This window comes from Schistocerca serialis, chromosome 8 (genome assembly GCF_023864345.2).
Source record: "Schistocerca serialis cubense isolate TAMUIC-IGC-003099 chromosome 8, iqSchSeri2.2, whole genome shotgun sequence".
Lineage (NCBI taxonomy): Eukaryota > Metazoa > Arthropoda > Insecta > Orthoptera > Acrididae > Schistocerca > Schistocerca serialis.
This window is the reverse complement of record NC_064645.1, coordinates 316,313,638-316,341,279: the sequence shown is the minus strand read 5'-3', so window position 1 is coordinate 316,341,279 and position 27,642 is coordinate 316,313,638. Positions and strand designations below refer to the sequence as shown.

The 27,642-nt window shown below is 46.0% G+C and overlaps 1 protein-coding gene across 1 annotated transcript in view; it reads right to left on the bottom strand.

Annotated features, from left to right (window-relative positions):
• The window catches only part of LOC126416995 (lysine-specific demethylase 3B-like), a 145,687-nt gene extending 118,250 nt beyond the window's left edge, over positions 1 to 27,437 (bottom strand). Inside the window, exon 1 of the mRNA XM_050084881.1 lies at positions 27,235 to 27,437. Within this exon, the coding sequence (XP_049940838.1) occupies positions 27,235 to 27,365 (131 nt within the window). The 5' untranslated portion in view covers positions 27,366 to 27,437. The remainder of the gene's footprint in view (positions 1 to 27,234) is intronic.
• Positions 27,438 to 27,642: the final 205 nt, after the last annotated feature.

The following is a 27,642-nucleotide window of genomic DNA, read 5'->3' as shown; positions in this document are numbered from 1 at the left end:
CAACGAACATTATGTATAGTTTCCATTACGACCAGAAGGGAGAGATTTGAGAGGGTACGGAGGATGAAAGATCGTCAGACGAACCCTAACTGATTCGGTAATTGACGGGGAAGGCGGCAAGTGACAGCTGTGCGACGTATACGTCTTTGAAAAGGTTCGTCGAACAAACGCACATAACTGTAGACCCATATTGTACATATCAAACCATCGTAGAATTTTATAACAAGTTTTATTGTTCGGGACAAGGAAAATCTCCCTTCAGGAAGCAACATGGATTTTGAAAACTACGATCGTGTTGAACCCAACTCCCTTTGTTTTTTTTGTCTTTTTATTTTTTTGAAAAATTAAAAATGGGCCTCCTTCCTCCCCTATAGCCCTACCTTTTCCTCTCCAAAAATGCCGCCATCCCCCTTTGTTCGTCCATGAGACTCAAAGCAGTATATATCGGTACCGATGATGATCATAATCACCGTCATCGTCGTCGTCCAATTCCGCGTTGTTGCGTAATGAACGAAACAGGATCGAACCGAATATCAGACGAGTTCTGTGACAAGACTGATTAGTTTCTAGTAAATAGAACACAGCATACTATTTTTAACGACGAGAAATCTCCGGAAGTAAAAGTAACTTTGGGGATACCCTTAAGTAAGAATCGTAGAAAATTCTGAGAGTGTATTTCCCTTGAACAGTCAACTAATATATTACTTCCACCGATGTATATCTAGCAAAAGGACCACACGTTATAACGTGGCTGGAGGAGTATAGATTTCGATGATGGTTAAAATTAGAGAGATCCGAGCTCACAAGGAGGATTACAATCAATTATTCTTTCCGTGGACCATTCGCGACTGGGACAAGAGAGTGGGGAAGTGTCAGCAGTACTCAAAGTACCCTTTGGCACAAACCATAAATGGGAAAAAGGGTTCCATATATAAATGTAGATTTCTATTACGAACCGATGCGAGACATTAGGGCGCGCACTGAAGTTCACTGACCGTAAAACTGACACTGCTCTATACGGCAATCAACAGCGTAGGCGGCAAGTGACACGCTATGCTCCGACATGAGCACAGACGAAAGTTATTTTGCTACCACTGCGAGTGAAGTGAGGCACTGGTGCAGTGCTGCTGACAGCACCAGCGATAGGCGGCCGGGAAGGAGACGGTCGCATTTCAGACTCTGGCGGGCGCTTGTTTACTTCCTCCAGATACTAAGGAATCACGTTCGCGTCACTGAAGTGCCCCACAGACTGGGCCGCTGGACATCCCTAAAATAGCACAAGAGTTGTAGGCAGACGACATGTGTTAGCAAGAACCTTATAATAGAAATGGGTAATGGGTATATTGCCTCTGGCATACATCGCTAGGTCTCTGATGTGGCTGCCTAAGGTTTACTTGATGGTTGTATTGGACGTACATGGATGTAAACATCCACGTAACGTTCCTGTTGGTTATCTGTATGACAACTCAGTGTTAATTGCGTAACTGTGTTACTTTAATTACAAGTTTTATTCAAAATTACTGTTGCACCTTACAGTCATTCTTATTATTATTGTATAACTGTATCGGTAGGCATTTCTACCCATTACCCATTTCTATTATAACTTTCTTGCAAGTACATGACGCCTGCCTGCAAGTCTTGTGCTATTTTAGGGATTTCCGTGCTAACTGTGCTACGTAGCTCAAGTACAGCGGCCCAGTCCGTGGAGCACGTCAGCGACGCGAACGTGATTCCTTATTATCTGGAGAAAGTAAACAAGCGCCCGCCAGAGTCTGAAATGCGACCGTCCCCTTCCTGGGCAATATATATGGAGGGTGGTCCACTGAAAGTGACCGGGCCAAATATCTCACGGAATAAGCATCAAACGAAAAAACTAGATAGAACGAAACTCGTCTAGCTTGAAGGGGGAACCAGATGGCGCTAGGGTTGGTCCGCTAGATAGCGCTGCCATAGGTCAAACGGATATCAACTGCGTTTTTTTTTGTTTTTTTTTTAATAGGAACCTCCATTTTTATTACATATTCGTGTAGTACGTAAAGAAATATGAATGTTTTAGTTGGACCACTTTTATCGCTTTGTGATAAGATGGCGCTGTAATAGTTACGAACGTATAAGTACGTGGTATCACGTAACATTCCGCCAGTGTGGACGGTATCTGCTTCGTGATACATTACACGTGTTAAAATGGACCGTTTCCCACGGAAATGGTCGATATCGTGTTGATGTATGGCTATTTTGATCAAAATGCCCCACGGGCGTGTGCTATGTATGCTGCTCGGTATCCTGGACGACATTATCCAAGTGTCCGGACCGTTCGCCGGATAGGTACGTTATTTAAGGAAACTGGAAGTGTTCAACCACATGTGAAACGCCAACCACGACCTGCAACAAATGATGATGCCCAAGTAGGTGTTTTCGCTGCTGTCGCGGCTAATCCGCACATCAGTGGCAGACAAATTGCGCGAGAATCGGGAATCTGTGTTGAGAATGCTACGTCAACATCGATTGCACCCATACCATATTTCTATGCACCTCGAATTGCACGGCGACGACTCTGAACGTCGTGTACAGTTCTGCCACTGGGCACAAGAGAAATTACAGGACGATGACAGATTTTTTGCACGCGTTCTACACTCCTGGAAATGGAAAAAAGAACACATTGACACCGGTGTGTCAGACCCACCATACTTGCTCCGGACACTGCGAGAGGGCTGTACAAGCAATGATCACACGCACGGCACAGCGGACACACCAGGAACCGCGGTGTTGGCCGTCGAATGGCGCTAGCTGCGCAGCATTTGTGCACCGCCGCCGTCAGTGTCAGCCAGTTTGCCGTGGCATACGGAGCTCCATCGCAGTCTTTAACACTGGTAGCATGCCGCGACAGCGTGGACGTGAACCGTATGTGCAGTTGACGGACTTTGAGCGAGGGCGTATAGTGGGCATGCGGGAGGCCGGGTGGACGTACCGCCGAATTGCTCAACACGTGGGGCGTGAGGTCTCCACAGTACATCCATGTTGTCGCCAGTGGTCGGCGGAAGATGCACGTGCCCGTCGACCTGGGACCGGACCGCAGCGACGCACGGATGCACGCCAAGACCGTAGGATCCTACGCAGTGCCGTAGGGGACCGCACCGCCACTTCCCAGCAAATTAGGGACACTGTTGCTCCTGGGGTATCGGCGAGGACCATTCGCAACCAACCGTCTCCATGAAGCTGGGCTACGGTCCCGCACACCGTTAGGCCGTCTTCCGCTCACGCCCCAACATCGTGCAGCCCGCCTCCAGTGGTGTCGCGACAGGCGTGAATGGAGGGACGAATGGAGACGTGTCGTCTTCAGCGATGAGAGTCGCTTCTGCCTTGGTGCCAATGATGATCGTATGCGTGTTTGGCGCCGTGCAGGTGAGCGCCACAATCAGGACTGCATACGACCGAGGCACACAGGGCCAACACCCGGCATCATGGTGTGGGGAGCGATCTCCTACACTGGCCGTACACCACTGGTGATCGTCGAGGGGACACTGAGTAGTGCACGGTACATCCAAACCGTCATCGAACCCATCGTCCTACCATTCCTAGACCGGCAAGGGAACTTGCTGTTCCAACAGGACAATGCACGTCCGCATGTATCCCGTGCCACCCAACGTGCTCTAGAAGGTGTAAGTCAACTACCCTGGCCAGCAAGATCTCCGGATCTGTCCCCCATTGAGCATGTTTGGGACTGGATGAAGCGTCGCCTCACGCGGTCTGCACGTCCAGCACGAACGCTGGTCCAACTGAGGCGCCAGGTGGAAATGGCATGTCAAGCCGTTCCACAGGACTACATCCAGCATCTCTACGATCGTCTCCATGGGAGAATAGCCGCCTGCATTGCTGCGAAAGGTGGATATACACTGTACTAGTGCCGACATTGTGCATGCTCTGTTGCCTGTGTCTATGTGCCTATGGTTCTGTCGGTGTGATCATGTGATGTATCTGACCCCAGGAATGTGTCAATAAAGTTTCCCCTTCCTGGGACAATGAATTCACGGTGTTCTTATTTCAATTTCCAGGAGTGTATTTAGCGACGAAGCGTTATTCATCAACAGCGGTAACGTAAACCGGCATAATAAGCACTATTGGGCAACGGAAAATCCACGATGGCTGCGACAAGTGGAACATCAGCGACCTTAGCGGGTTAATGTATGGTGCGGCAATATGGGAGGAAGGATAATTGGCCCCCATTTTATAGATGGCAATCTAAATGGTGCAATGTATGCTGATTTCCTACGTAATGTTCTACCGATGTTGGTACAAGGTGTTTCACTCTATATTAATTCTTATTTACCATACATAACACAGATTACGAAATGCAAGACGACGTCTGGCTTCAGTACCTAAAGGTTAAACCTATCTAGGTTTTATCTACCACCCAAGTACCTGCTCAGTTGAAAAGTTTTAAAAGTTAGGGTATTTATTGGGAAAGAAATGAAGTCTGCCAATGAAGACACGCAAAAAAGACAAAAACTAATTTAAGTTCCAAGCGAAGTAATGGCCAATAATGTCTCGTTTCTTTCGATTACACTTCCACTGTTGCTATTGAAACCGGCACATTCTTTGTGATATAAAACACATTTATTCTTTTGAAGAATACCTTCATGATATAACCATTCATTTTTTTCATTTTATCGGGAGACGAAAAACTGTTCTACTTAAGCAGTTGTTACTTACAGGACGTCACAGTTCCATTGCTGCAGCACGTGAAACTTCTTAATAGTATGATGTGTTTCCGAGTTTGGTGCAACAATTAATCTGAAGATAACCGTGGATTTTTAAACCCAGAAATCACATTATTAAAACCTGTTATTGTCATTAGTTTACATAGAAAGAAGTGGAATTCTCACATCATTGTTTGCGAAGAAATCAGAACAACGAGATTTATATACTCGAGCTTAGTAGAAACTTGAGATATGACGCCTGTAGGGTCTATAACCAAAGTAACAAAAATGTCGCACAATCCTTTGGATGACTTAACATGATCAGATGACGACGTGTAACCAAGACCTGAATGCAATTGTAAACGCTATTTCAGAGGTTTTTGGGACTACACGGAGTAAATATTAATAGATGACTATCGTGCTGGCCACAGTGCACTTGCCTTTCCAGATCCTATTTGACGCCACTTCAGTCACATACCAGATGCGTTGGATCGGATTCAGATCTGCGGGGCGAAGGGAGGGCGAGGGGGGGGGGGGGGGGGGGCAGCACATCAACTGGATCTCGCCACACTGTTCCTCGAACCTCTACACACTCCTCGCCTTTTGATTTGCTGGAATACCCACTACCGTCGGGAACCATGATCTTTATGAAGGGGTGTGCGTGGTCTGCAACATATTCTCCTGGAAGACTACAGATTCGCGCCCTTCCATCTGCATGATGAACAAGATATCGGGATTCATCAGACCAAGCAACGCTCTGCCACTGCGATAAACTCCTGTGCCGAGGTCACGTGCCCACCTCTGACGTAGTTGCCGAAATCCGAGTGTTAACATTGGCACACGAATGGGTCGTCGGATGCCGAGGCCCATCGGTAGGAGTGTTTGCTGCACTGTGTGTTCAGACACACTTGTTCTCTGTCCAGCATTAAAGTATGATATTAGCTCCGATACAGCTCGTTGCCTTTAATGTTTTACTAGTCTGGCCAGTCTGCAACGTCCGGCATCTGTAATGAAGGGTGGCTGCCCAACCCCACGACGTCTGGAAACGGTTTCACCTTACTTTCGCCACCAGCACTCCTCGAACGCACCTGACAAGCCGTGCAGTTTCCGAAATGCTCGGGCCGAGCCATCACAATCTGCCCTCGGTCAAACTCAAGATACATCGCGGTTGTCTACCCCATTCTACACACGGGCAGCACGTTCACTGATGCTATATGCACCTTGTCTGTATCTGACTAGCAGTCACTCCTCGTAAGGTGTATGTCGGCAATAGGTCGGTGGTCGTAATGTTCTGGCTTGTTATTGTATTAGCCTAGTTCAATGATTCCCGAATTTTTCCTCTGGCCAAACAGTTTGAGAATGCTGGTATTTTGATGGAACACTCGTTAATTTGAAGGTTCAAATGGTTCTGAGCACTATGGGACTCAACATCTTAGGTCATAAGTCCCCTAGAACTTAGAACTATTTAAACCTAACTAACCTAAGGACATCAACACACCCACGCCCGAGGCAGGATTCGAACCTGCGACCGTAGCAGTCCCGCGGTTCCGGACTGCAGCGCCAGAACCGCACGGCCACCGCGGCCGGCTTAATTTGAAGGTTAATAGAATTTTTTTAAAAAATGAGGAACACCTGCTCACTCAGTAATTACCTGAGTTTTACATAATAACTAATAACACAGAGCACAATGATTTTTTATAAAAATAGCATCGCCTAAACTTCTGAAAAACCCCTGTTATTAATAGTGTACCTGTGAATTCCTAAGGGACCAAACTGCAGTGGTCATCGGTCCCTGGACTTACACACTACTTAAATTAACTTAATCTAACGTATGCTAAGAAAAACATAAGCACCCATGCCCGGGGGAGGACGCGAACCTCCGGCAGGTGGGGCCGCGCAAACCGTGAATGGCACCTTGCGCGACCACTACGCGCGGATTATTAATAGTTTTTTACTTCCCGCGGAACACATTTTGGGAAACTCTGGTCTAGTTATATTACTTTTTTTTATTGAGACGCTACTAACCTCTTTTTAAAATCGTGGAAGACGCCGGCATCTGGATCCTTATGCACTGTTCAGTTTTCAATGGTTGCTATCCCCAGACGAAACTTTACACTTTTAAGGCAGCAGGAATCCACCTTTCACTGCTTCCCCATTTGCTAAAGTCACCGAGTTTGGATTGCCTATGGGCTATGCAACTTTTACCTTCACGGACGTGGCTATTAAATATCATACATCGAATGAAATTGACTCTTTAATGAAAGCGGGCAAATTTCAACTATACATGTACAAACATATAAAACATCGAAAAAGTTATCAATGAAATTCTACAGTTAACCGGAAACGAGGTGCAAAAAGTCGGAGATAATACAAAAGACGACGACGAAGATGGTGACGGAGTTGAAGTAGGGAAAAGAAATAGTGCTAATGGTAGGGATTTGTTTATCGGATTTACTTGTTATCTATTTGCAGGCACTAGCAAATGGAGGACGCTTAAAATAATAGCTCTGTCACTCATGCACGCACACAGCCCCTAGCGAGGCTCCGCCAGCTTCCCGTGTACCTTGTATTATCACAGCGGCGGGTGTTCGCACAAAGAAAAGAGAAGCGACGGATGAGTGTTCTAGCCCTGGCCGGGTTATCGAGCGACGGCGTAATGCGCGCAGAACAGAGTGCCACAACTTCCAGGCGCACCCCTCAAAAGACTCTCTGCCCCGCAACTTTCCTGTTTTAAATCTCCCCAACTTTGTTTTTTAAGTTTTCCAATTTCCCCTCCATGCGGCGAACAAAGTTTGTGTCGTCGGATGACATTACTCGGCTTTAATTAGTTTCACTAACGTAATACGCCACGGATACGGTTAATTGAGATAGAGGTTGGGCCTCACTTGGAACAAAGTCGGTGGCCCCGCCTTTTACCACAGAAGGAGAGCCTTCTCGACCGTTTACGTTCCCAAGTTGTCTACTATTCTCTGACGCTGTGGGTGTCCAGTAAGCAATAATGGAGTAAAACTTTGCTCCTGGCTGAAAAATGAATCATCAGCATCATTTGCTAATCTGCCTTCTTACAGATTATCCAGAATTCCCCACTGACAAATGACGGGACCTCGGAATAGTTTCCAATTGCACGTATGGGAGAAGAAGGCTTCAGATCGTTATTCGGTGACGTCGATTTTCTACAAACAATAGAGGAAAATGTTAAGACAGACGCGATTGGGGGGGGGGGCGGGGGGCGCTGTCATTCTCGTCCTCAAAACAACTGTCCTTCCCCATCATCCAAGGCTGTGTCCCGACTATCTCCAAATGGGCGGTAGTAACTACTCTTTTTGTTACTGCTGTCGTAGAAAATAGATTCAATCAGACAAAAGGATTACAACTACCAACTAAATCCTATGTTGAATTTAAGTGTCGTGAAATTTCTGAACACAGTATTTGTAATGAAAACTTGCAAATGGATATCACATCATTCACTGGACGTTAAACATATTTGTTCCGTTTCCCCATGAAAGTCTCTCGAACAGGGTAACATGGTGTTTGCTCAAAAGCTTTGCGCATACTTAACTGTTGTTACCGCATCTGCTGCTATGAATCAAAGACTAATGATTTTGTGTCAGTAAGGACGATCCCTGAAAAAGACGAGTGGCGTTATTAATTGCTGCAACTCTCCATTCAATGGCCGAATACTCGGTTGCCTATCCCGAAATGAACCATAGTTTTTGTTCCTATCTGTACTGGTTCTCACTCTTTGTGGTTTACCAATAGCAATTCCTTGTCTGTAACATTCAAATATCCAAAAATACGCAGCCCGCAAAACAATGATCACGCAGCAGCATAAATGTGGTGTTTCTATCGGTGATCCGCTGATGCCCACTGAGCTACCCTCAAGGTTTAAGGCACACAATCTAGGTAAGACTTCCACAGCAGTGTTATGTAAACGATACTGATAATCCTCTGTCGCGTTTCATCGTAAGCGAGTTAATACAAAAGAAGCGATGGAATACACGCTTATGTTAATGGCTGTTTAAATAATTAAGAATAACACTGTACCTTCTTCAAACTTTTTCCCCTGATATAAGCTAATTATGTAGCTTCCTCTACATAACATAACAGTATGTCAATACTGCGTCTCGTTGTTCAGAGGAAGAGATGAAGGAAGAATCTGCGGTTGAACATCCTACGGGAATCTAAATCGTTTTAGAATGAGGGCGAGAAGTGGTCGGACAAGAATGAGGAAATGAATGTACCGTGGTCTATGCAGCTATACAGAAATCATCCTGAAGAAAAACACACAAGCCACAATGACTCCACACAAACCGAAAATAAACGGAGGAAGTAAGATGTGCTCCTCTTAAAAGCACAGTGTCACACATCAGAGGAGAACAACTTTCTCCAAAGTAAAGATCACTGGGAAAAATGTGTGCGACGGATCTACAGTGCATTCACGGGGTGGTTCGTGTTGGTAATCTGGTGACATGTTCGATTTGCAATGCCGATGGGATTCATGTCGGGCAACCGAGGTGGCCAAATCATTCGCCTAAATTGTCCACAACGTTCTTCAAACCCATCGTGATCGTGGCCCAGTGAAATGGCACATTGTCATCCACAAAAAATCCATCGTTGTTTGGGAACGTAAACTACATGAATGGCTGCAAATGCTTTCCACGTAACAGAAATAACCATTTCCAGTCAATGAGCTGTTCAGTTCCGTTCCATGTTAACATTGCCCACACCACAATGGAGCCACAACAAGCGGACGTATGCTGCCATAGCCCATTAACTCCAAATTTCGCCACACTGCCCTAACTGATATGATAGTCGTATGTCCCACACTGATTGATATCACGCAACGTTTCTTGTCTGTTAGCACTGACAACTCTACACAAACAAAGCTGCTCTCGGTCGTCAAGTGAAGGCTGCCGGCCACAGTGTTATCCGTGCCGGGAGGTAATGCCTGAAATATGGTATTTCGGCACATTCCTGACTTTGCCTAACGATTTCCGAAATGGAATGTCCCATGCGTCTAGCTCCAATTATTCCGCATTTAAAGTCTTAATTCCGTCGTGCGGCCAAAATTACGGAATTTTTTTCACGTGAATCACGTGAGTGAATATGACAACTCCGCCAATGCACTACCCTTCTATGCTTTTATACCTTGTGTACGCGATAGTAACGCATCTTCATATGTTCATCTCGCTTTCCCAGAGTTTTGTCACCTCCGTCTAATTACTGTCGTTTGAATTTGCGGTGACAATTTCACACTTTGTAGCCTGACATCGCACCGAAAAGGGACGTAGACTTGCCTATGTTGAATCCAATACAACGTATCATCTAGTCACTCAGCCAAATAACGGCGGTGACGCGAGAATATATTACAGGTAACCACATGGAATTCGTAAGCCTATGACAGTACACAACAACCAACAATACTAGAGGTTGTTAGAGAATTTGGTGTATCCTCAATATTAATCACCTTAAAATTTCAAATGTGTATAGAAGAAACTTTCTTATAAATAAAGATAACAGTAGGGGAACCAGAAAATTAAAAGATGTAAATTAAACTGAGACAAGAGTACACCGTCCCACCTATAATGGCGAATGAAGAATAAGCTAATACTGACCCCAAACGCATTCTACTGCAAAGGATGTAAGCATTACAAGACTTGCCACGCGCTGGCCGCGGTGGCCAAGCGGTTCTAGGCGCTTCAGTCCGGAACCGCGCGACCGCTACGGTCGCAGGTTCGAATCCTGCTTCGGGAGCCGGCCGGAGTGGCCGTGCGGTTCTAGGCGCTAGTCTGGAACCGGACGACCGCTACGGTCGCAGGTTCAAATCCTGCCTCGGGCATGGATGTGTGTGATGTCGTTAGTTAGTTAGGTTTAATTTGTTCTAAGTTCTAGGGGACTGATGACCTCAGATGTTAAGTCCCATAGTGGTCAGAGCCATTTGAACCATTTTTGAACTTGCCACGCGGATGATGTAGCAATAATTATCAATTACACAACAGAAGTAATCACAATAATTACATACAATTGGAGAATTGCTGAGAAAAATGAGTGCTTGGTAATGAGGCAAAACAGAATACCTGGTGACAATTAAGGGAAAAAATAACTAATTGATGCATCCTCTCCTGTGAGTCTCGGCAATAAAACAGACGTAAAATACATGTACATCCGGCAAGCTACTATCCGACACATTACAGGTATATTAAATCCTGAGAGAGGACGCTCTGCAGCACGTTCAAAATACCCGTATATCAATCTAACAAGGCAGTATAATTTTATGGGGGTGAAGCTTTAACATTTAGTGAAAAGGATGTTAACTACTACTTTATATTCGAAAGGAAAACTGTCGACGTGAAATCTATGAAGATAACAGAGAAAAAAGGACTAGAAAAATGACAGTGTAGAACACGATCACGTAGTCACAGTGTTAAAGAAGGAATGGTTGAGTTGGGTTAGTCATATAGTAGAAATATGTGAGGTTAAGGCAACTACTAACGCACCACTTAGTGCCAAGGATCCTCCCGAGCGGTTCGTTAAACCTCTAACTAGTTGCCATCAGGGCATTGAATATTTGAGGTTGCTCGCTTGCAACGAGCGAAATTAAGCAAATACAGTAATATAATAGGCGAGCTGTGGTTGTTTATGCGTACATTAATTCTCTAGAAAAATTGTTAATAGTCGAGGAAGGTCCAGGAGGCATGACGTAGCTAGGACGACTATCAACACGAAATGGACAACCGACGCACTGGAATGAAAGAAATATACGACTATGGGGTTTTTAGCAGAAGCGTGTGGTCAAGAACGCCTTTACAATAAAAAGAAAGACGATAAAAAGAGTGTCGTCTTAAATGCAACCTCAGTGCACCACACTTTTACACGGCATGCTCCGTAACGGCAAAGTCCGCTTTCAGGCCTCGGCTGCCTTTAATTGCGCAGGTGGGGCCGTCTAGCAGGTAGCAGATCTGGGCGAGCGCCGCCGCTGCTCGGCTAGATCAATAGCTGCTGCTGCTCTGCTGGCCCGTCCCGGGAGCCAGCAGCCGCCAACCTGTTGATGTGGGCTGTACCAACCCCAACACCCCCCCCCCCCCGCCACCCCCCAATTCACGGAGCTCTTCCAAAAACTCCTCCCCCTCTCATTATGCCGCGCCACGGGCTGTACGGTATTTCTTTCATCCACTGTCGCCTTTTCCACAGCACGTCGATGCATTTTGAATAAATCCGGTCACCAGGTGCTCCTAAAGCCTTTACTTTTTAAATTCTGCAAAGGAACAGTGGCCGACAAAATGAAACAAGGATTAAATCGGGCGCAAGTTGGTGACAGTAACACGCACATCAATAAAAACAGGAAAGTAATCTTTTACTTTGATAAGACGCAAAGGGTTGGGTGTTGCTTTCCAAGAAACGGAATAGATTAGATTAAGAGGCAACGTCAAAAATACTCAGTATCAACGATTAAACACAACAGAGCTTCCATAAAAATCAGAAATTGGTAACATTAAAGAAAAAAAACTTCGAGACCAGGAAATGAATATTTGTATTTGTATGGGTGCGGAACGCGGGCAGTCAGTAGGATGGAAATTAAAAGACTGATAGCATTGAAAATGTGGTGTTACAAGAGTCTGCTGATCCGATTGGTTGATCGCTTAAGAAATGAAAGACGTCCTGCAACGAGTCAGCGAGGGAAAAAATCCTAATAAAAAAATTAACAGGAAGGAGAGCGGTTGCTGAAAATTGTAGTTTACGGTATAATAGAAGTACAGAATCGCAGGATCAGGCCTGGGTGTGAATGTATAGGGTGACTATAAATTTTCTGTACAACTTAATACTTTAAATCTTTAAAACTGTACTAAATATTAACAAAAAGTTTTCAGCTTGTGATATGATGACGTTGTTGTGGTCTTCAGTCTTGAGACTAGTTTGCTGCAGCTCTCCATGCTACTCTATCCTGTGCAAGCTTCTTCATCTCCCAGTACTTACTGCAACCTACATCCTTCTGAATCTGCTTAGTGTATTCATCTCTTGGTCTCCCTCTACGATTTTTACCCTCCACGCTGCCGTCCAATGCTAAATTTGTGATCCCTTGATGCCTCAGAACATGTCCTACCAACCGGTCCCTTCTTCTTGTGAAGTTGTGCCACAAACTCCTCTTCAAGTCTATTAAATACCTCCTCATTAGTTATGTGATCTATCCATCTAATCTTCAGCATTCTTCTGTAGCACCACATTTCGAAAGCTTCTATTCTCTTCTTGTCCAAACTATTTATCGTCCATGTTTCGCTTCCATACATGGCTACACTCCATACAAATACTTTCAGAAACGACTTCCTGACACTTAAATCTATACTCGATGTTAAATTTCTCTTCTTCAGAAACGCTTTCCTTGCCATTGCCAGTCTACATTTTATATCCTCTCTACTTCGACCATCATCAGTTATTTTGCTCCCCACATAGCAAAACTCCTTTACTACTTTCAGTGTCTCATTTCCTAATCTAATTCCTCAGCATCACCCGACTTAATTCGACTACATTCCATTATCCTCGTTTTGCTTTTGTTGATGTTCACCTTATATCCTCCTTTCAAGACACTGTCCATTCCGTTCAATTGCTCTTCCAAGTCCTTTGCTAACTCAAAAGTTTTCTTTCCTCAATCAATGATACGCATCATAGTGTGCATCCTTATTTGAACGGATAATGTCTAGTTGGAATTCCATTTCTCTCCACGCGTGGTTGCAGAGCCCCGTGGTGTTCAAAAGCACTGTGAATGCGCGCCTTCATGTCCGTAGTCTCTAACCTTGGTTCGGTATACCAGCTCCTTCACAAAACCCCCAAAGGAAGAGGTCTAGTGGCGTGGGGTTGACGGATCGTGGCGGCCACCCAATTGGACCATTTCGTCAAATCCACCTAACCGGAAAAATATATAGAAATTGACGGACATCTTGCGTCAAAAATTGTGTAACTTTAAAGGTAAAAGAAACCTTATGAGTTATAACATGTTTAAAACCATTTGTTAATATCTAGTTTTAACGTTTTTAAAGGTAAGTTGATATGTTAATTTATGGACATCCTGTATAAGCAGACCGGTTATGTTGTTGTATACACGAGGAAAGACGACATCTGGCTATAAACATACATGAGAACTGCACCAAATCAACAGTGGTATTGACCAAACTACTGCTGATAATCAACGCCACTGCAGAGATCCGTAATTATTGAAGGAGTCCAAAAGGTAGCACTATAAATATAGTTTGAGGAAATTAAATCAATCTGGATTTCTTCCTGCCCGTATGACCTAATGTTCACTGTATGGGTACGAGACACTGTGTAGCAGATTCGGGTGGGTCAGCACACTGTGTTACAGGCATCGGTGTTTTACAGATGTCAACCTGCATGTGAGTTTTGTGTGTGTTTTCTTCAACGAAATTAATTTTGACAAATGCCGGGCTAGTTTTTCTGGAATAATTGAATTTGTGGTAAGGTCTTATGGGACCAAACTGCTGAGGTCATCGGTCCCTAAGCCTACACACTACGTAATCTAACTTAAACTAACTTACGCTATGGACAAAACACGCACACACGCACACACGCACACACACACGCACGCGGGAGGACTCAAACTCCGACGTGGTGAGCCGCACGGACAGTGACAAGCCGCCCTAGACCAAGCGGATATTCAGGTATAAACAAAAACAAAAGGTATCGTCCTTAGCATACAGAGCAAGTTAAAACACGAATGAACTTACATCACAGTTAACACGATTCACAGACAGATAGCACAATCTGCTTTGGCCCTTAGCATAATTGACAGAGTGCGTCGGCACTAAGGCATCTGATCATAGAACTAAATAAAAACCGCTGCAAATTCGTGAATGGGCGTGCGGCCACGTAGATGGTTAACAAGGAACACATACAATTATAAACTTCTGTCAGGCTTACATTGAAAACAAAATACACAAATTCTATGCTATCTCTGGTATCATTAACAGAACATAGGGCCATAAAGAACAAAAAAAGACCACCATGAAATTCTATGAAGTGATGGCCGCTTCTGTCTTGTCCTGAGGAAACAAGAGTGGGTTACCACGAGCAAAACAAAACTCAAATATCAGATGTAGTTCCTGTAATTAGAAATGAAGATATTAAAACAAAATTAAATATTTTTAACATGAATCGAAGACAACACCTCGTGAGAATGCCAGGTTATATAATTCCTCAAATGTTATATTATCATTACTGTGCTGAGGTGCGGTATTACTGTATTCAATCATATACACTGTACACAAAACGTACTAACGTTTTTGAGATCTACTTTCTTTAAATTGTATGATATTTCCTCTAGGCTTAGCTGGTAAAGTGAACTAATTCTTTTCACATTTTATAATTCCAAGAAATAAAACATCCCACATGGTCTTACATTTAAGAAGTTTTAGCAGAGCTGGAGAGCTATGTAGTGAATGAACATGAGGCTGATGACTTAATATTCGTTATTATTTCACCCAATGCAGATGAAATAACAAAACCAGCAGGACTTGAGGATTCTGTGACTACATGTTTGACAAATAGATTGAAGTTCTCGTAGTGAAATGAAGGGACGACAAAATAGCGTGTGCAGGTACAAATTACACTATTCGTCGAAGAATATAAGGCCCAAATGTGTAACGTTGTTCTACTGGACAAGGAGATATCGTTTCTCAGGACGAGGATAAGATAAAGGGAGTGGTGATGCTGGCCATTATTCACCCAGATGATGTCTGCATGGTAAATACATGGCGTGCGTACCAAATTGCTAACCCAAAGCTCTCACTTTTCGATGTCCAACAGAGTAAAGTGATGTACTTTTCGAAGAAACCAGGATCGAGACCGAAACGCAGAGAACCAGAAGGAAGCAGACTGACGTGAGTACGAGGGAGCACAGATCTACGACTGGATCCAGGAAACCACATTCACGTAAAACACGACAGATGTGAATACTGTGCGGATAAAAACCACAAAAAAATTGTGATAAGTCCAATGCTGGTTTTCTAGAGTGCAATGTTGATATACATTATAAGTATTTTGTTTCATTTAATGCTCAATAGACACACAGTAATATTACAAACTATGGTTTTATTTTGTTCGCGATGTGTCTTATAGTTTTCGGCACTGTCCATAATATTGCACATTTTGATAGCTAATTTTGCCAAAATTCCAAAAATGGGACGGTTTTTGTACTAATGTACTTAAATTTTTCAGAACACCTTTTCCTTTCATTTGTCACTCAGGGTACCGCATTACTGTGACAGATTGAAAAAATATGTCGCTACGTTTTGGTTATCCACGTAGGACAAGAGCATATGGCACTTTCTCTTACTGTGGACCTCGCGACGTGACAGTGGACACCTCGTGACGCGACCATTGTCTACGTGCAATAGGGGGAGGGGGCACTACCAGATGGTCTAATATGTGCGCTGGCGGGGCAAAATTCCCGACGGTATTGGCTTTTATTTGGAATTTGGAAATTGAAATATCAGTTCGTAACCCCTACGTCAAAACTCAGATCTGAGTTGGGAATTAATCACTGTAGTAATTCACCGTATTGACAACTGATTTGTTTCAAGGTTCGAGGGGCACTAGGGTTGAGATGGTGGGTGCTGCGGGGTTTTCCGAGAAGCGGCGGCCGCAGTTCGTGAAGATGCCAGGCGTGCGGTGGCCGAATTCCTGGAGGCGCTGGTGCAGGCGAGCGGCCCTGTTCGCAGAAAAGCACCTGGCAGGCTGCCGGCATACTTGGCAGCGGCGCGCCGGCCTGTCGCGAGGTGTCACTGGGCGGCGTTAAAGGGCGGCACAACACGCCTCTGCCGCCCGCTATTTCGGGGCCCCTCCCCAGGCCATTCTATCGGATTAGATCACACACGCACAAACACTGAGAATGGCGACGAGAGCGGCAACTACAGCAAGCGCTTCACTCAAAGAGGAGATGTCCTCCAAAAACTGTCAGTGTTGAAAATATGCTCTCAAAAGAATGCATTGTTCGATGTAACCGAAGAATTCACAGTACAAGCTGTGTCTTTGCAACCACTAAGTTTTTATCGCTCTGAACAGCAATTTCTCTAGCCCCGTAGTCCGCCTCCGTGGCGTAGCGGTCGCGTTACCGCCTACCACGCAGGGGGCCCGGGTTCGATTCCCGGCAGGGGACTGGGTGTTGTGTGTCCGTCATCATTTTCATCATCATTGACTCGCAAGTCGCCGACGTGGCGTCACCTAAAAATGACTTGCAATACGGCGGCCGAACTTCTCCGAATGGGGCCTCCCGGCCAACAATGCCAACTCCGTAGCGATGTTGAAATCAAATCAGCCAATCTGATGAACCGGAACTGCAAGTGCCGTTTTTATCAACTTCAGACACGCTGTAACGGTTCAGCTTGGCTGTCAGCGTTGGTTGCAAAATTCGTAACCTTTTTTATATCTTTTTTTATATTTCTTACTCGTATACCCATCCCATAATCTTGACACAAGTTTCACTACATAGAAGGAATAACACATTCTTGGCACTTTGAGCTTAAGGACTGTTAAAGGACGCAAGGAAAAGAGCCCCGCGTCATTCGCAATACTGCAGACATAGTAAAAGGACTTCGTCTCGTGATGCGGTGTCCACAGCGATGTATTTAAATGTCGGCAGCTGTAGCATAATGCATTCGTAGCTCAGCAGCATAATCAACGATCTAGTAGGCGAGGCGAAAGTTTTGGTTCATAACTGTCTGGGTGCAATTTCTGTGCGTTATTCCTTAATCTGTTTAATCCGAAGAAATGGCGAAATTAACAGCACGAATACTCCACGATTCTTATTAATGTTTTTCGCCCTCAAAAGGTTACGGCACGTGGTTTATCATTTCGTAACCCGTACAAATTCCTCCAACTTCAATGACTTAAATCTGCAAGGAACGGAATTTATAAGGTGGGTAATAAACTATTTTCTACCACCTCCTTCCACGTAGCTAGGTGACGTTCCAAAGCCATTGCGGGTTATTGGCACGGGGTCAGGCCAATTCTCTCTCGTGATCCGTTTCGTCTCTGCCCATACATTTTCAGTAGGGTGCACGAGGAGGGCAATCGAGAAGAAAAATCTCGATCTGTTATGCGAACCTCTCCTGCACCAAAGCTGACATGTATACAGGAGACTGGTTTTACTGGAGACATTATTCCCTCATGATATAGTTCTCGCTTTAATGGGACCGTAATATTCCTCACGCATACTATGGGTACACTGGGCAACAATAGGTCGATCATTATCCTGTGGAGCATTACAAGTCCATGGAAAGCCCAATCTAACCCCCCCTGCTCCTCCTCTCGCACCACACACACACACACACACACACACACACACACACACACACACACACATCCAACCCAATCTATCCCCCCCCCCCTGCTCCTCCTCTCGCACCTCACACACACACACACACACACACACACACACACACACACACACACACACACACACACACCGAACCACTGCAAGATGACTCTTCGATGTATTTACGGTCGGAACGGGAGCCTTTCGGCCTATATACTCCTACTGGACCACCAATCGCTGATGACAATGTCCATTCGTCTGAATATATCATGATCCGCTAGTCACGACTGACACAGTCCTCGACAAACGCTCATCTGCACAGTCGATGATCACCACGGAGCCTCTGCCTGCCTGTTAAACGTTTGCTAACCAGCCTCCCGAAGCCGGCGCCGGACCGTATCGACCCACTCAGGAAACCCACATTTCAAACGCTCGCGTTTAAAAAAGGATTTTGCCGCGAGGCTTTGACAAATTCATCATCGACAGGTGTTGTTACACGCCAAAGCCCAGTTCCCACAGGACTACCGGATTCTCGAGTATCTTGGTAAAATAATATCCTCCGTCGCGCGGCGAGCTCAGAACGCCACACAGTACGCGGCCCCTACGCCTCACGCCTCTAAGCTCTTTCCTCCACAAGAGGCATGAAGTGGTCGCGAATAGCGTGTTGAAGATGAGGCACGGCGCGTGACTGAATAATGTGACTCGATTGAATGCGATATGGTGCAGCATCTCACCTTGCCTGTGCACCGTCACTCGCTATTGTGGATCGAATGGTCCTTGTAAACCTCTCACTCATCGCGACGGACTGTCAGCCTCTCACCGTGTAATAATGAAACTATATGAAGAAATACTATCTATTTTGTCAGTACTAGAAAATTTAAGTTCTCGAGTCCAGAGACACCATTACCCAACAGACGTGTCTCTCACTGCTGTATAGCCAAACTTCTGTTCCAGCTTCTGTGTGAATTTAGAAGTACATGTGTTTCATATAATACAATAAAGGCTTCACCAACAACAAATTATTGAACCAGAAAAATATGTGTTATGGTAAAATACATCACACGGATTAGAACATGAGACACTTCATTACAAAGCCTATACGATTTTTATTCAGCTATTTTAGCCATCAACGGACTTAAATTTTCTGAGTTAACATTCACTATAATTCCTATTTCCATTCTTCCCATCACTTACCATGACAATGAACTGAACCAGTGAACACATCTTGGGTATGAATTATCCATCAATCCTCTTATCACTCTAACAGCAACAGCCGTGTTTCAAATTTCAATGTACTTATTCTAATGGTTATGTTACGAAATAAACAACCAACATAAATTGTATTTCATTTACTCATAAAAATAGGTCATTATGAAATCTATAAAAATAAGCCGTTGTAGTCCTTGCTGCGGTTAAAGTCTGGCTTGATACCGTTCTTCCAACTTTAGTGTGAGAAAAGAGCACCCACTGAATTCACTGCCAATGAAAAATACGGACGATAACTAGGGTAATTTGGGAATTAGAAATTTGGAAATTTGTGGTAAGGTCTTGTAGGACCAAACTGCTGAGGTCATCGGTCCCTAAGCCTACACACTACTTAATCTAACTTTAACTTCCGCTGTGGACAACACATACACCCATGCCCGAGGGAGGACTCGAACCTCCGACGGGGGGAGCCGCACGGACCGTGACAAGGCACCTCAGACCGCGCGGCTACCTCATTCGGCTGGGAATTAGAGACGATGTTAGTACAGAAATGGAAACTAGACGACACAGAACTCGACAAGTCGATATGACTGATAACATTTCTTCCGTCAACTTCTTGGACGCATATGGTTTGGTGGGTGAAGCGTCTTTCCGCGGGTGCGGGGCAGAGATGTAAACGGCAGCGGACAATAGCGCCGCCAAGGCCGAGCCGGTTGCTTGCACCTCTGGAGCGGCTCTCGTGGCACGACCTTCAGTCGTGCTACAATAGAGGACAGCCATCACTTAACAGGCTGCCCTTGCTCAATTGGGAATTATTCTCCGCCGCTCAATCGGGAATTGCGCAGTCGCTCGCCGGCTTTCAAAGCCAAATCCAAATGATGCAGGCGGCACGAGGCGCACATTGCTGAGCGTCGCCGAATGCGTTCACTCTTACTTACCAACAGCACATATACGTAGCAAGCAACACTAAATACAACAACCATTCTTAATTTTAGGCTGTATCACACTGATCTAGGGACAACAGTTCGTCTAGGTAACTATAAGTTATTACCATGTATCCGGTTGATACAGACTATATTATATTACAGTTGGTGTTTTGAGACGGAGCGTAGTTTATTGTAAAGCAGCTGATAATTAAGACTATTGTATGGCAAACGTGTCCTAACAATTTCAGCTGACGTAAAATAGTAAAGACTTCCACACTATGTGCGGTGTTTCCGTGACTCTCATGTTGGTCATGTTAATCGCTCGAAGTTTCTGTTGACCGAAACGCTGAAGTTCCTTACAGTCTTGGCTGTACAGTGTCCAAGTTTCACAGCTTCGTAATAGCGCTTAAATCACCTTATACAGCATGAGTTTTAGGTGCACGATCAGATCTTTATAACTGAAGACTCAATGTGTCGTTTTTCGAAAGAGTGCCGGTTGTACACATTTCCTGTCTAAGATTCGTTCAGAGGCACAGTGTTTAGATAGGCTGCAACCCGCATATGGGAAGTAAACAAAGATGTAAATTTAAAGGATTACCCTTGGTACAAGGACTTGGTTTTAAAAGAAAATCAATGTACAGTTACAATCCGTTTTACGAGTATGTATTCTTGTATTGGTTTACTGCCTCTTGCAGCTATTCTGGTGTGAGGACGGATGTTGCAGCGTAATCTACACACAGCAGTTCAAGTCATTTTTGGGATCGTAGAAGTTTTTTAAGCCTATGAAAATTAAGGAGGCCTCCGCCGAAAAGATATACAAACTCAACACCCGGTCTGGATCTCATTACGTATGGAATAGCTGACAAAGGGCGAAGAGAAAGGGCGCAAATACTATGTGCGAAATACAACTTGAGACTTCACGCGGAGGAGTGGGTGAAACCCTTCTCTGCCCCTGTCATATACTACTCAAGGCGGCGTTTGGAAGAAACATGCAACTGTAGTACTACCAAATCAAAGGTGACACGTGTAGATTACGATCGCTGAAATGTTTTTGCCACAAATTGTAGAAAACTACGTAAAATGTTACTGTGTACGACAATATTTGCTGACTGAAGCTGGCACCGAGTGGAACCAAATCAATACTGACCAATTCCAACAGATTCCTTCATTCCCGGGATCCACAGCGTTAAGTGCGAAGTTATTGTGAGCATATAGTATGCAGCCCAGCAGAAATCGTTACAGATTTAAATAAATTATGTGAATGACCGAGTGCCCAACCATGCGATCGTCAACGGCCTGGCCAGGATTACAGAAATGACGAGGACAACAAAATCGTCTAAGTACATACAGATAATGTAGCTTTATCCAGGTCATACAAAGCTACGAAGGGAGATTGTTGCTGTTCTCTACATTTTATTTGGAGTTCTCTCGCACAGAAAATCAAATCATGCATATGGACATTTGGAAACGGCCCTGCGACCCAAGTCAATTAGGGAAGATTCAACGATTACAGCGCCATTTTTAAGTCGGCAGGTACGTCCTGGAGAGTCTCACATCTGAAGTCGAATTTTGGGAATAAGACCCAGTTTGACCACGGTATCAGTGAGTTCATTCCCTGGGATCTCTATGTTGCCCAGTGTCCAGACGAAAGTCGCTGAGCGTCCACACTGTTCAAGAATATACAGGGAATCCTGGATAGCAATGACCAACAGATGGCGAGGGCAGCACGAGAGCTTGCGAACTGCTCAAGGACTAGCTGCAGGTGAGAAAGCACCCCACTAGTGCAGGAACGGATGTGATCAATAGCTCAAGAAATGGCTACCAACTCCACAGTGGTAACACTACAGCCAGCCAACAAGGACAGCAGTTTAGCATGTTCCACATAAGAAAAGCCTACACGACCAGTCACCATCAAGCCATCAATTGTAGACTACTTATGAACCCTGGGATGCGCCAAGGATGGAGAAAAAATGGCAGTGGAGACCTCGGGAGGAAATTGAGTCTTTCAGATCTTGTCATAGGTCAAGAAGTTGTGGTTGGGTGATGCACCACAGAGGTGTATAGGAGCGGATCCAGAGGAGAGGTGGAAGAGAACATAGACAGGATGCATATTGTTATCGTAATCCTTGATCGGGGGTGCTACTGTGGAAGATGGATTACCATGTTTGGAAACAGGAGACGGTAGTTTGGATTCTTAAGCGTGATGTGAAGTTGGGTAGCCAAGACAGTAAAGAACTTCAGCATTTCGGCCAACAGAAACTTCGAGTGATTAACATGCGCAACATGAGTCACAGAAACAGCGCACATAGTGTGAAAGTGTTTACTATTTTACGTCACAAATTGTTAGGACACGTTTGCCACACAACAGACTTAATTATCAGCTGCTTTACAATAAACTACGCTCCGGCTCAAAACACCCACTTAAGTATAATATAGTCAGTATCAACCGGATACATGGTAATAACAAGCTGTTGTCAGCGCCAGATCCATAATCGATCGACCCCAACCTCCACGTGTAAGCTGTTCAAATGGCTAGTTCAAAAGATTCGTCTTTCAAGTGAAACCCCCGGCAGTGCTGTATCGGATCCAGTATCTACAATGCTGGGGGCGATGCCTAACTGTACGCCAGACCCTCATAATCAAGGCAGGATTCTATCAGGGCTTTGTAAAGCTGCAGAAGGGTAGTGCGATCTGCACCCCAGCTGGTGTTACTCAGGCAACGAAAGTGTATTAAGGTGCAGTCAGCACTTTCGCTTAAGCTAGCTAAGATGGGAGCCAATGTCAACTGAGAATCAAAGACCAGACCTAAAAAAAGATCTCCACCACATTGAGTAGCTGGTTATCGAGGTCAACGTTAAAAGAAGTTATTGACGCGAGTCTTGGAAAATCGAAAATCATGGGTGAGGCCCATGCTGGCCCCTTTGGTATGGCACCTTCCAGGCTAGACGAAGAACAGTAGAGGCAAAAGTTATGAGCATACAACAAGGGTCATAATGAGGACCCCACAGCTGTTGCTAGACCATTGATGGCTACTAGGAAAAAGGGACACTCAGGACAGGGCCCTGTAGTACCCATTCTCTTGGATAAGAGGGTGCGGGTACTGTGGGAAGCAACAACTCGTACCTGGAACATATAGTGCGACAGGAACTCCTGGACAAAATCTGGGAGCGGACTCCGGAGACCCCATGCATGCTTTTTTGTTTTGTTTTGTTTTGGTTTGGTTTTAGGGCGCAAAACTGCTATGGTTATTAGCGCCCGGTCCGTGACTTAGGAAACAGTAAAAAACCGAAAATGGAAACCAGCGGCAATGGGAACGAAAGTCATAAAATTGGAGAAACGAAAAGCAGAAGGAAGGCTTAAAAATCCACTACAGAAAGGGGTTGATTGTCCCCAAAAAAAGCTTCAAATGACTGACGTCATTTCACTGGAACTAATAAACTTGACAACGCGGTCGGCTGAGCGCGTGCCATCTGCTAAAATCGACGATATATCAGGCGATAGCTGTAGACGGGAGCGTAACGGATTAAAATAGGGGCACTCAATTAAAAGGTGTCTTACCGTCCACAGCTGAGAGCAGTGGGGACAGAGTGGGGGAGGATCGCCGCTTAAAAGATGTCGATGGCTAAAAAGACAGAGCCCTATCCGGAGTCTAGTTAAAATTACCTCCTCCCGACGACGCGTAGTGGAGGAAGAGGTCCAAGCACAAGGAAGAGCTTTCACGTCCCGCAATTTATTATGGGGAAGTGTCGACCAATGCGCGTGCCATAAATGAACAACACGGTGACATAAAACGCTCCGTAGATCGGCGAAGGGAATCGATTGAATAGCTGGCCGAAGAAGAGAGACTGCAGCCTTGGCTGCAATATCGGCCGCCTCATTTCCACAGATACCAACGTGTCCCGGGAGCCAGAGGAACGCCACCGAGACGCCCCCCAGGTGGAGCAAGCGCAGACAGTCCTGAATCCGGTGGACCAGAGGGTGCACAGGATAAAGAGCTTGGAGACTGAGGAGAGAGCTGAGAGAATCGGAGCAGATAACGTACTGTATCCGCTGATGGCGGCGGATGTAGTGGACAGCCTAGAGAACAGCGTAAAGCTCCGCAGTATAAACCGAACACTGGTCGGGAAGCCGAAAGTGATTTGGGGTGTCACCAACAATATAGGCACTCCCTACACCTAACGATGTTTTCGAGCCGTCGGTGTAAATAAATGTGGCGTCCGTCATTTGTGCACATAGAGCAGCAAATGCCCGACGATAAACAAGTGAAGGGGTACCATCCTTGGGAAACCGACAAAGGTCACGGAGCAGGCAGATCCGGGGACGGAGCCAAGGCGGTGCTGTACCCCAAGTTGTCACCCCCTGCATGTGAGGTAGCAAGAATGTGGTGTCGCCGTGTGGTGTCATAAGCCTTTTGCAAGGTGTAAAACACAGCTATAAAGTGTTGAAGATGGGCAAAAGCTGTAAGGCTGGTAGACTCCAGGGAAACCAGACTATCAGTAGTAGACAGGATGGAGGCAGACAACCCCATGACTCACGGAGCCAACACAGCCGCCGGATGCTGATTGCGTTTAAGCAACTTACAGAGAACTTTGTTCAGAGTTATTGGGCAATAGCTGTCCATCTGTAGAGGGTGCTTACCCAGTTTCAATACTGGGACAATGATGCTTTCTCGCCACTGCGATAGGAACTCGTCCTCTCTTTGGATGTGGTTAAAGATGTGAAGGATGCCAGGGATGTGACACTGATGATCCACCGGTAGCTGTTTGATCATTTGGTTGTGGATGTGGTCTGGCCCGGGGTCTGTATCATGGCAGTGAGCAAGGTAGCATTCAGTGCAATATCAAATACGCGCGCAGGTATCTGGTATCCATAGTGACATCTGATCTTAGCCCAAACATGCGAACAAGAGGTATGTGGCCCAATGGTTGAAATATACTGTTCCCAGCATTCTTGTTTCCGTCGCTTTATTAGGTGGTGGACCTAGGCACGAAGTCACTTAAAGGCAGTGAGGTGCTCCATCGAAGGGGGGCCGCTTATTGTGTTGGAGAGCCCACCTACGATCTCGAATGGCCTCTGCGACTTCCGAGGACCCCAAAGGTATTGTCTTCCATTGGGGCAGGCCCAAGGAACAGGGTATCGCTAATTCAGCTGCTAAAAGAATAACTGTAGTTGTACTCTGGACTGCCTCTCAAGCGGCAGGGAGCCAAGTCGACAACAGACGATAAAGCAACCCATTCAGCACAGTTGAGAGTCCATCTGGACAGACGTCCAGGGGAGTGACACTGAGGAAGAGACACGAAGATTGGTAAGTGGTCATTACCACATAGGTCATCATGGACCCTCCAATGGATCAGTGGCTGGATGGAGGAAGACGTAGGCTGCAAATACAAAAGTCTACGGCCGAGAATGTTCCATGTGCCACTCTAAAGTATTGGCGGGGGGAGGGGGGGGGGGGGGGGAGTACCAGTATTTAAGAGGGAAAGGTCGAGTTGTGCCAGTAAATTGTCGAGGTCTACGCCACGGCCAGAGACCATTGTTACACCCCACACAGGATTATAGGTGTTGAAATCACCCAAGATTAGGTAATGTGGGGGACCTGAGAAACCAATGCTAACGGTATGTTCTCAGAAACTTCAGCATCGGCAAGGAGATATAAACACTGCAGATGGTAATATCCTGTCGTTACCCGAACATTCACAGCCTCCAAGGGTGTATTAAAAAGCACACGTCTGTTATATAGGGTGTCTAGAAAATATGTTCAAATTCCGCCCGACACCTCGTCATAGGCAGCACGATTCTTCCCCGGTATCCACGAATGGCTGGGACCTGCGTTGCTGGATAATAAATCTCCTGAAGGGGAATGCAGAAGGCAGGTGATATGCTGAAGACCCTGACGTCGCACACTTCTGTTAAGTTTGGAAAAGATGGCACGTCAAAAACCAATAATGGGGACCATGTAATCGTTAATGGAAGATTAAGATAGCGTCTGGAATGAAACTAGAAATCAAGATCAGAATTGTGAAGCATGTGCAAGCAGGGTCTGCACCAAGAGGACGACCTGACAAAGTCTGAGAAGGTAAGAGACTGTCCAAGTGTAGGTTTGCAGCACACAAAGGGGAAGCAATGCTGCAAAGGCTGGGGCCTCGTGGTAGCCAAGCACATACATACTAAAGAGTGGTGAGCCCCCTGGGGTGGGGGAGAGAGGGAGTGGGAGAAGTGGGCCAAATCACATTCAGTGGTTGCACGTAATGAACAAATACAACAGATCCTGCATGAAATGTGACAAAAAGCCGAGTGTCTTTTTTAACGCAGTGGAAGAATGAACCTACAGCTGGTTACAGGCAGCGTTGTAAAAAGTCATGTATTTCGAGTGATTTCATCCAATTCTTGCATTTGTTAATATTTAGTATTCCTTTACAGTGGATGTACTATAACTGTCCAGTCACATTAATGCGACCACCTGTCAAAACTCCGAATAACCACCTCTTTCAGTGCGAGATGTGCAGGAAGAGAGACAATGAGGTTCTGGAAGCTATGGACAGGGTAGCGGAGCCATGCTGACTGCAGTGCCGCGGTCAGCTGCGCTAGTTTCGTCAGTGGAGGATCCACGGCGCGAACAGCCGGATCGAGGAGGTTCCAAGGATTCTCGATTGCGTATAAATCCAGGTAGTTTGCTGGCCAGGTGAGTTCGGCAAACCCAACCTGGTGCTCTTCGAACCACACACCTATACTGCGAGAATTTTGTGATGCACGGTATACTTTAACCACTGCGGCACGCCAACATTTTACAAACTTAGCTGTTCCGGAAATGCTTCCACCCTTGGGACAAAAGCCAGTGAGCTAGTCCTTTTGGCTGTTAGGTAAATCGCTACATCATTCTCACATTACGTCGAAAAGTGCAGTATCTTCTGCACCCCCCCCCCCCCGCCCACCCACCCACCCCCGACGTGTCTTACGTATTCGCACTAGTACGGTTGTCACCTCAGGTCTGTGAGTGGTTATCGCAAGTTGACGTCGGACATGGGCATTAACGTGACTGGACCGTGTAAGATAATATGCGCTGCTTTCCGATTGGTTTTACCTGATGATGCGGTCCCGCTCGAGCACCTCGAGGTCGTAGCGGTGGTGCGGCTGCGGCTGTGGCTGCGGCGGCTGGTAGAGCGGGTGCGGTGGCGGGTGGAAATGCGAGTGCGAGTGGGGCGCGGCGGGCATCAGCAGCTGGTGCTGCACGCTGTGCACGTGGCGCACCTCGACCAGGCCGGCGGGGTCGCGCCACACGGGCCCGCCGTGGCCGGGGGCGGCGGCGGCGCCGGGGGCAGGCGCGGGGGCCACGGCCGCGCCCGCCGCCCCGGACACGCCGGAGCCGGGCGCCGCCACCGGCGCCGGGGACGACCGCGGCGGCTCCAGCGCCGACACATGCTCGCGCCTGTACTGGCCGGCGGCGCCTGCAACATCGGAATACCGGCCTGTCACACGTCGAAGCACACAG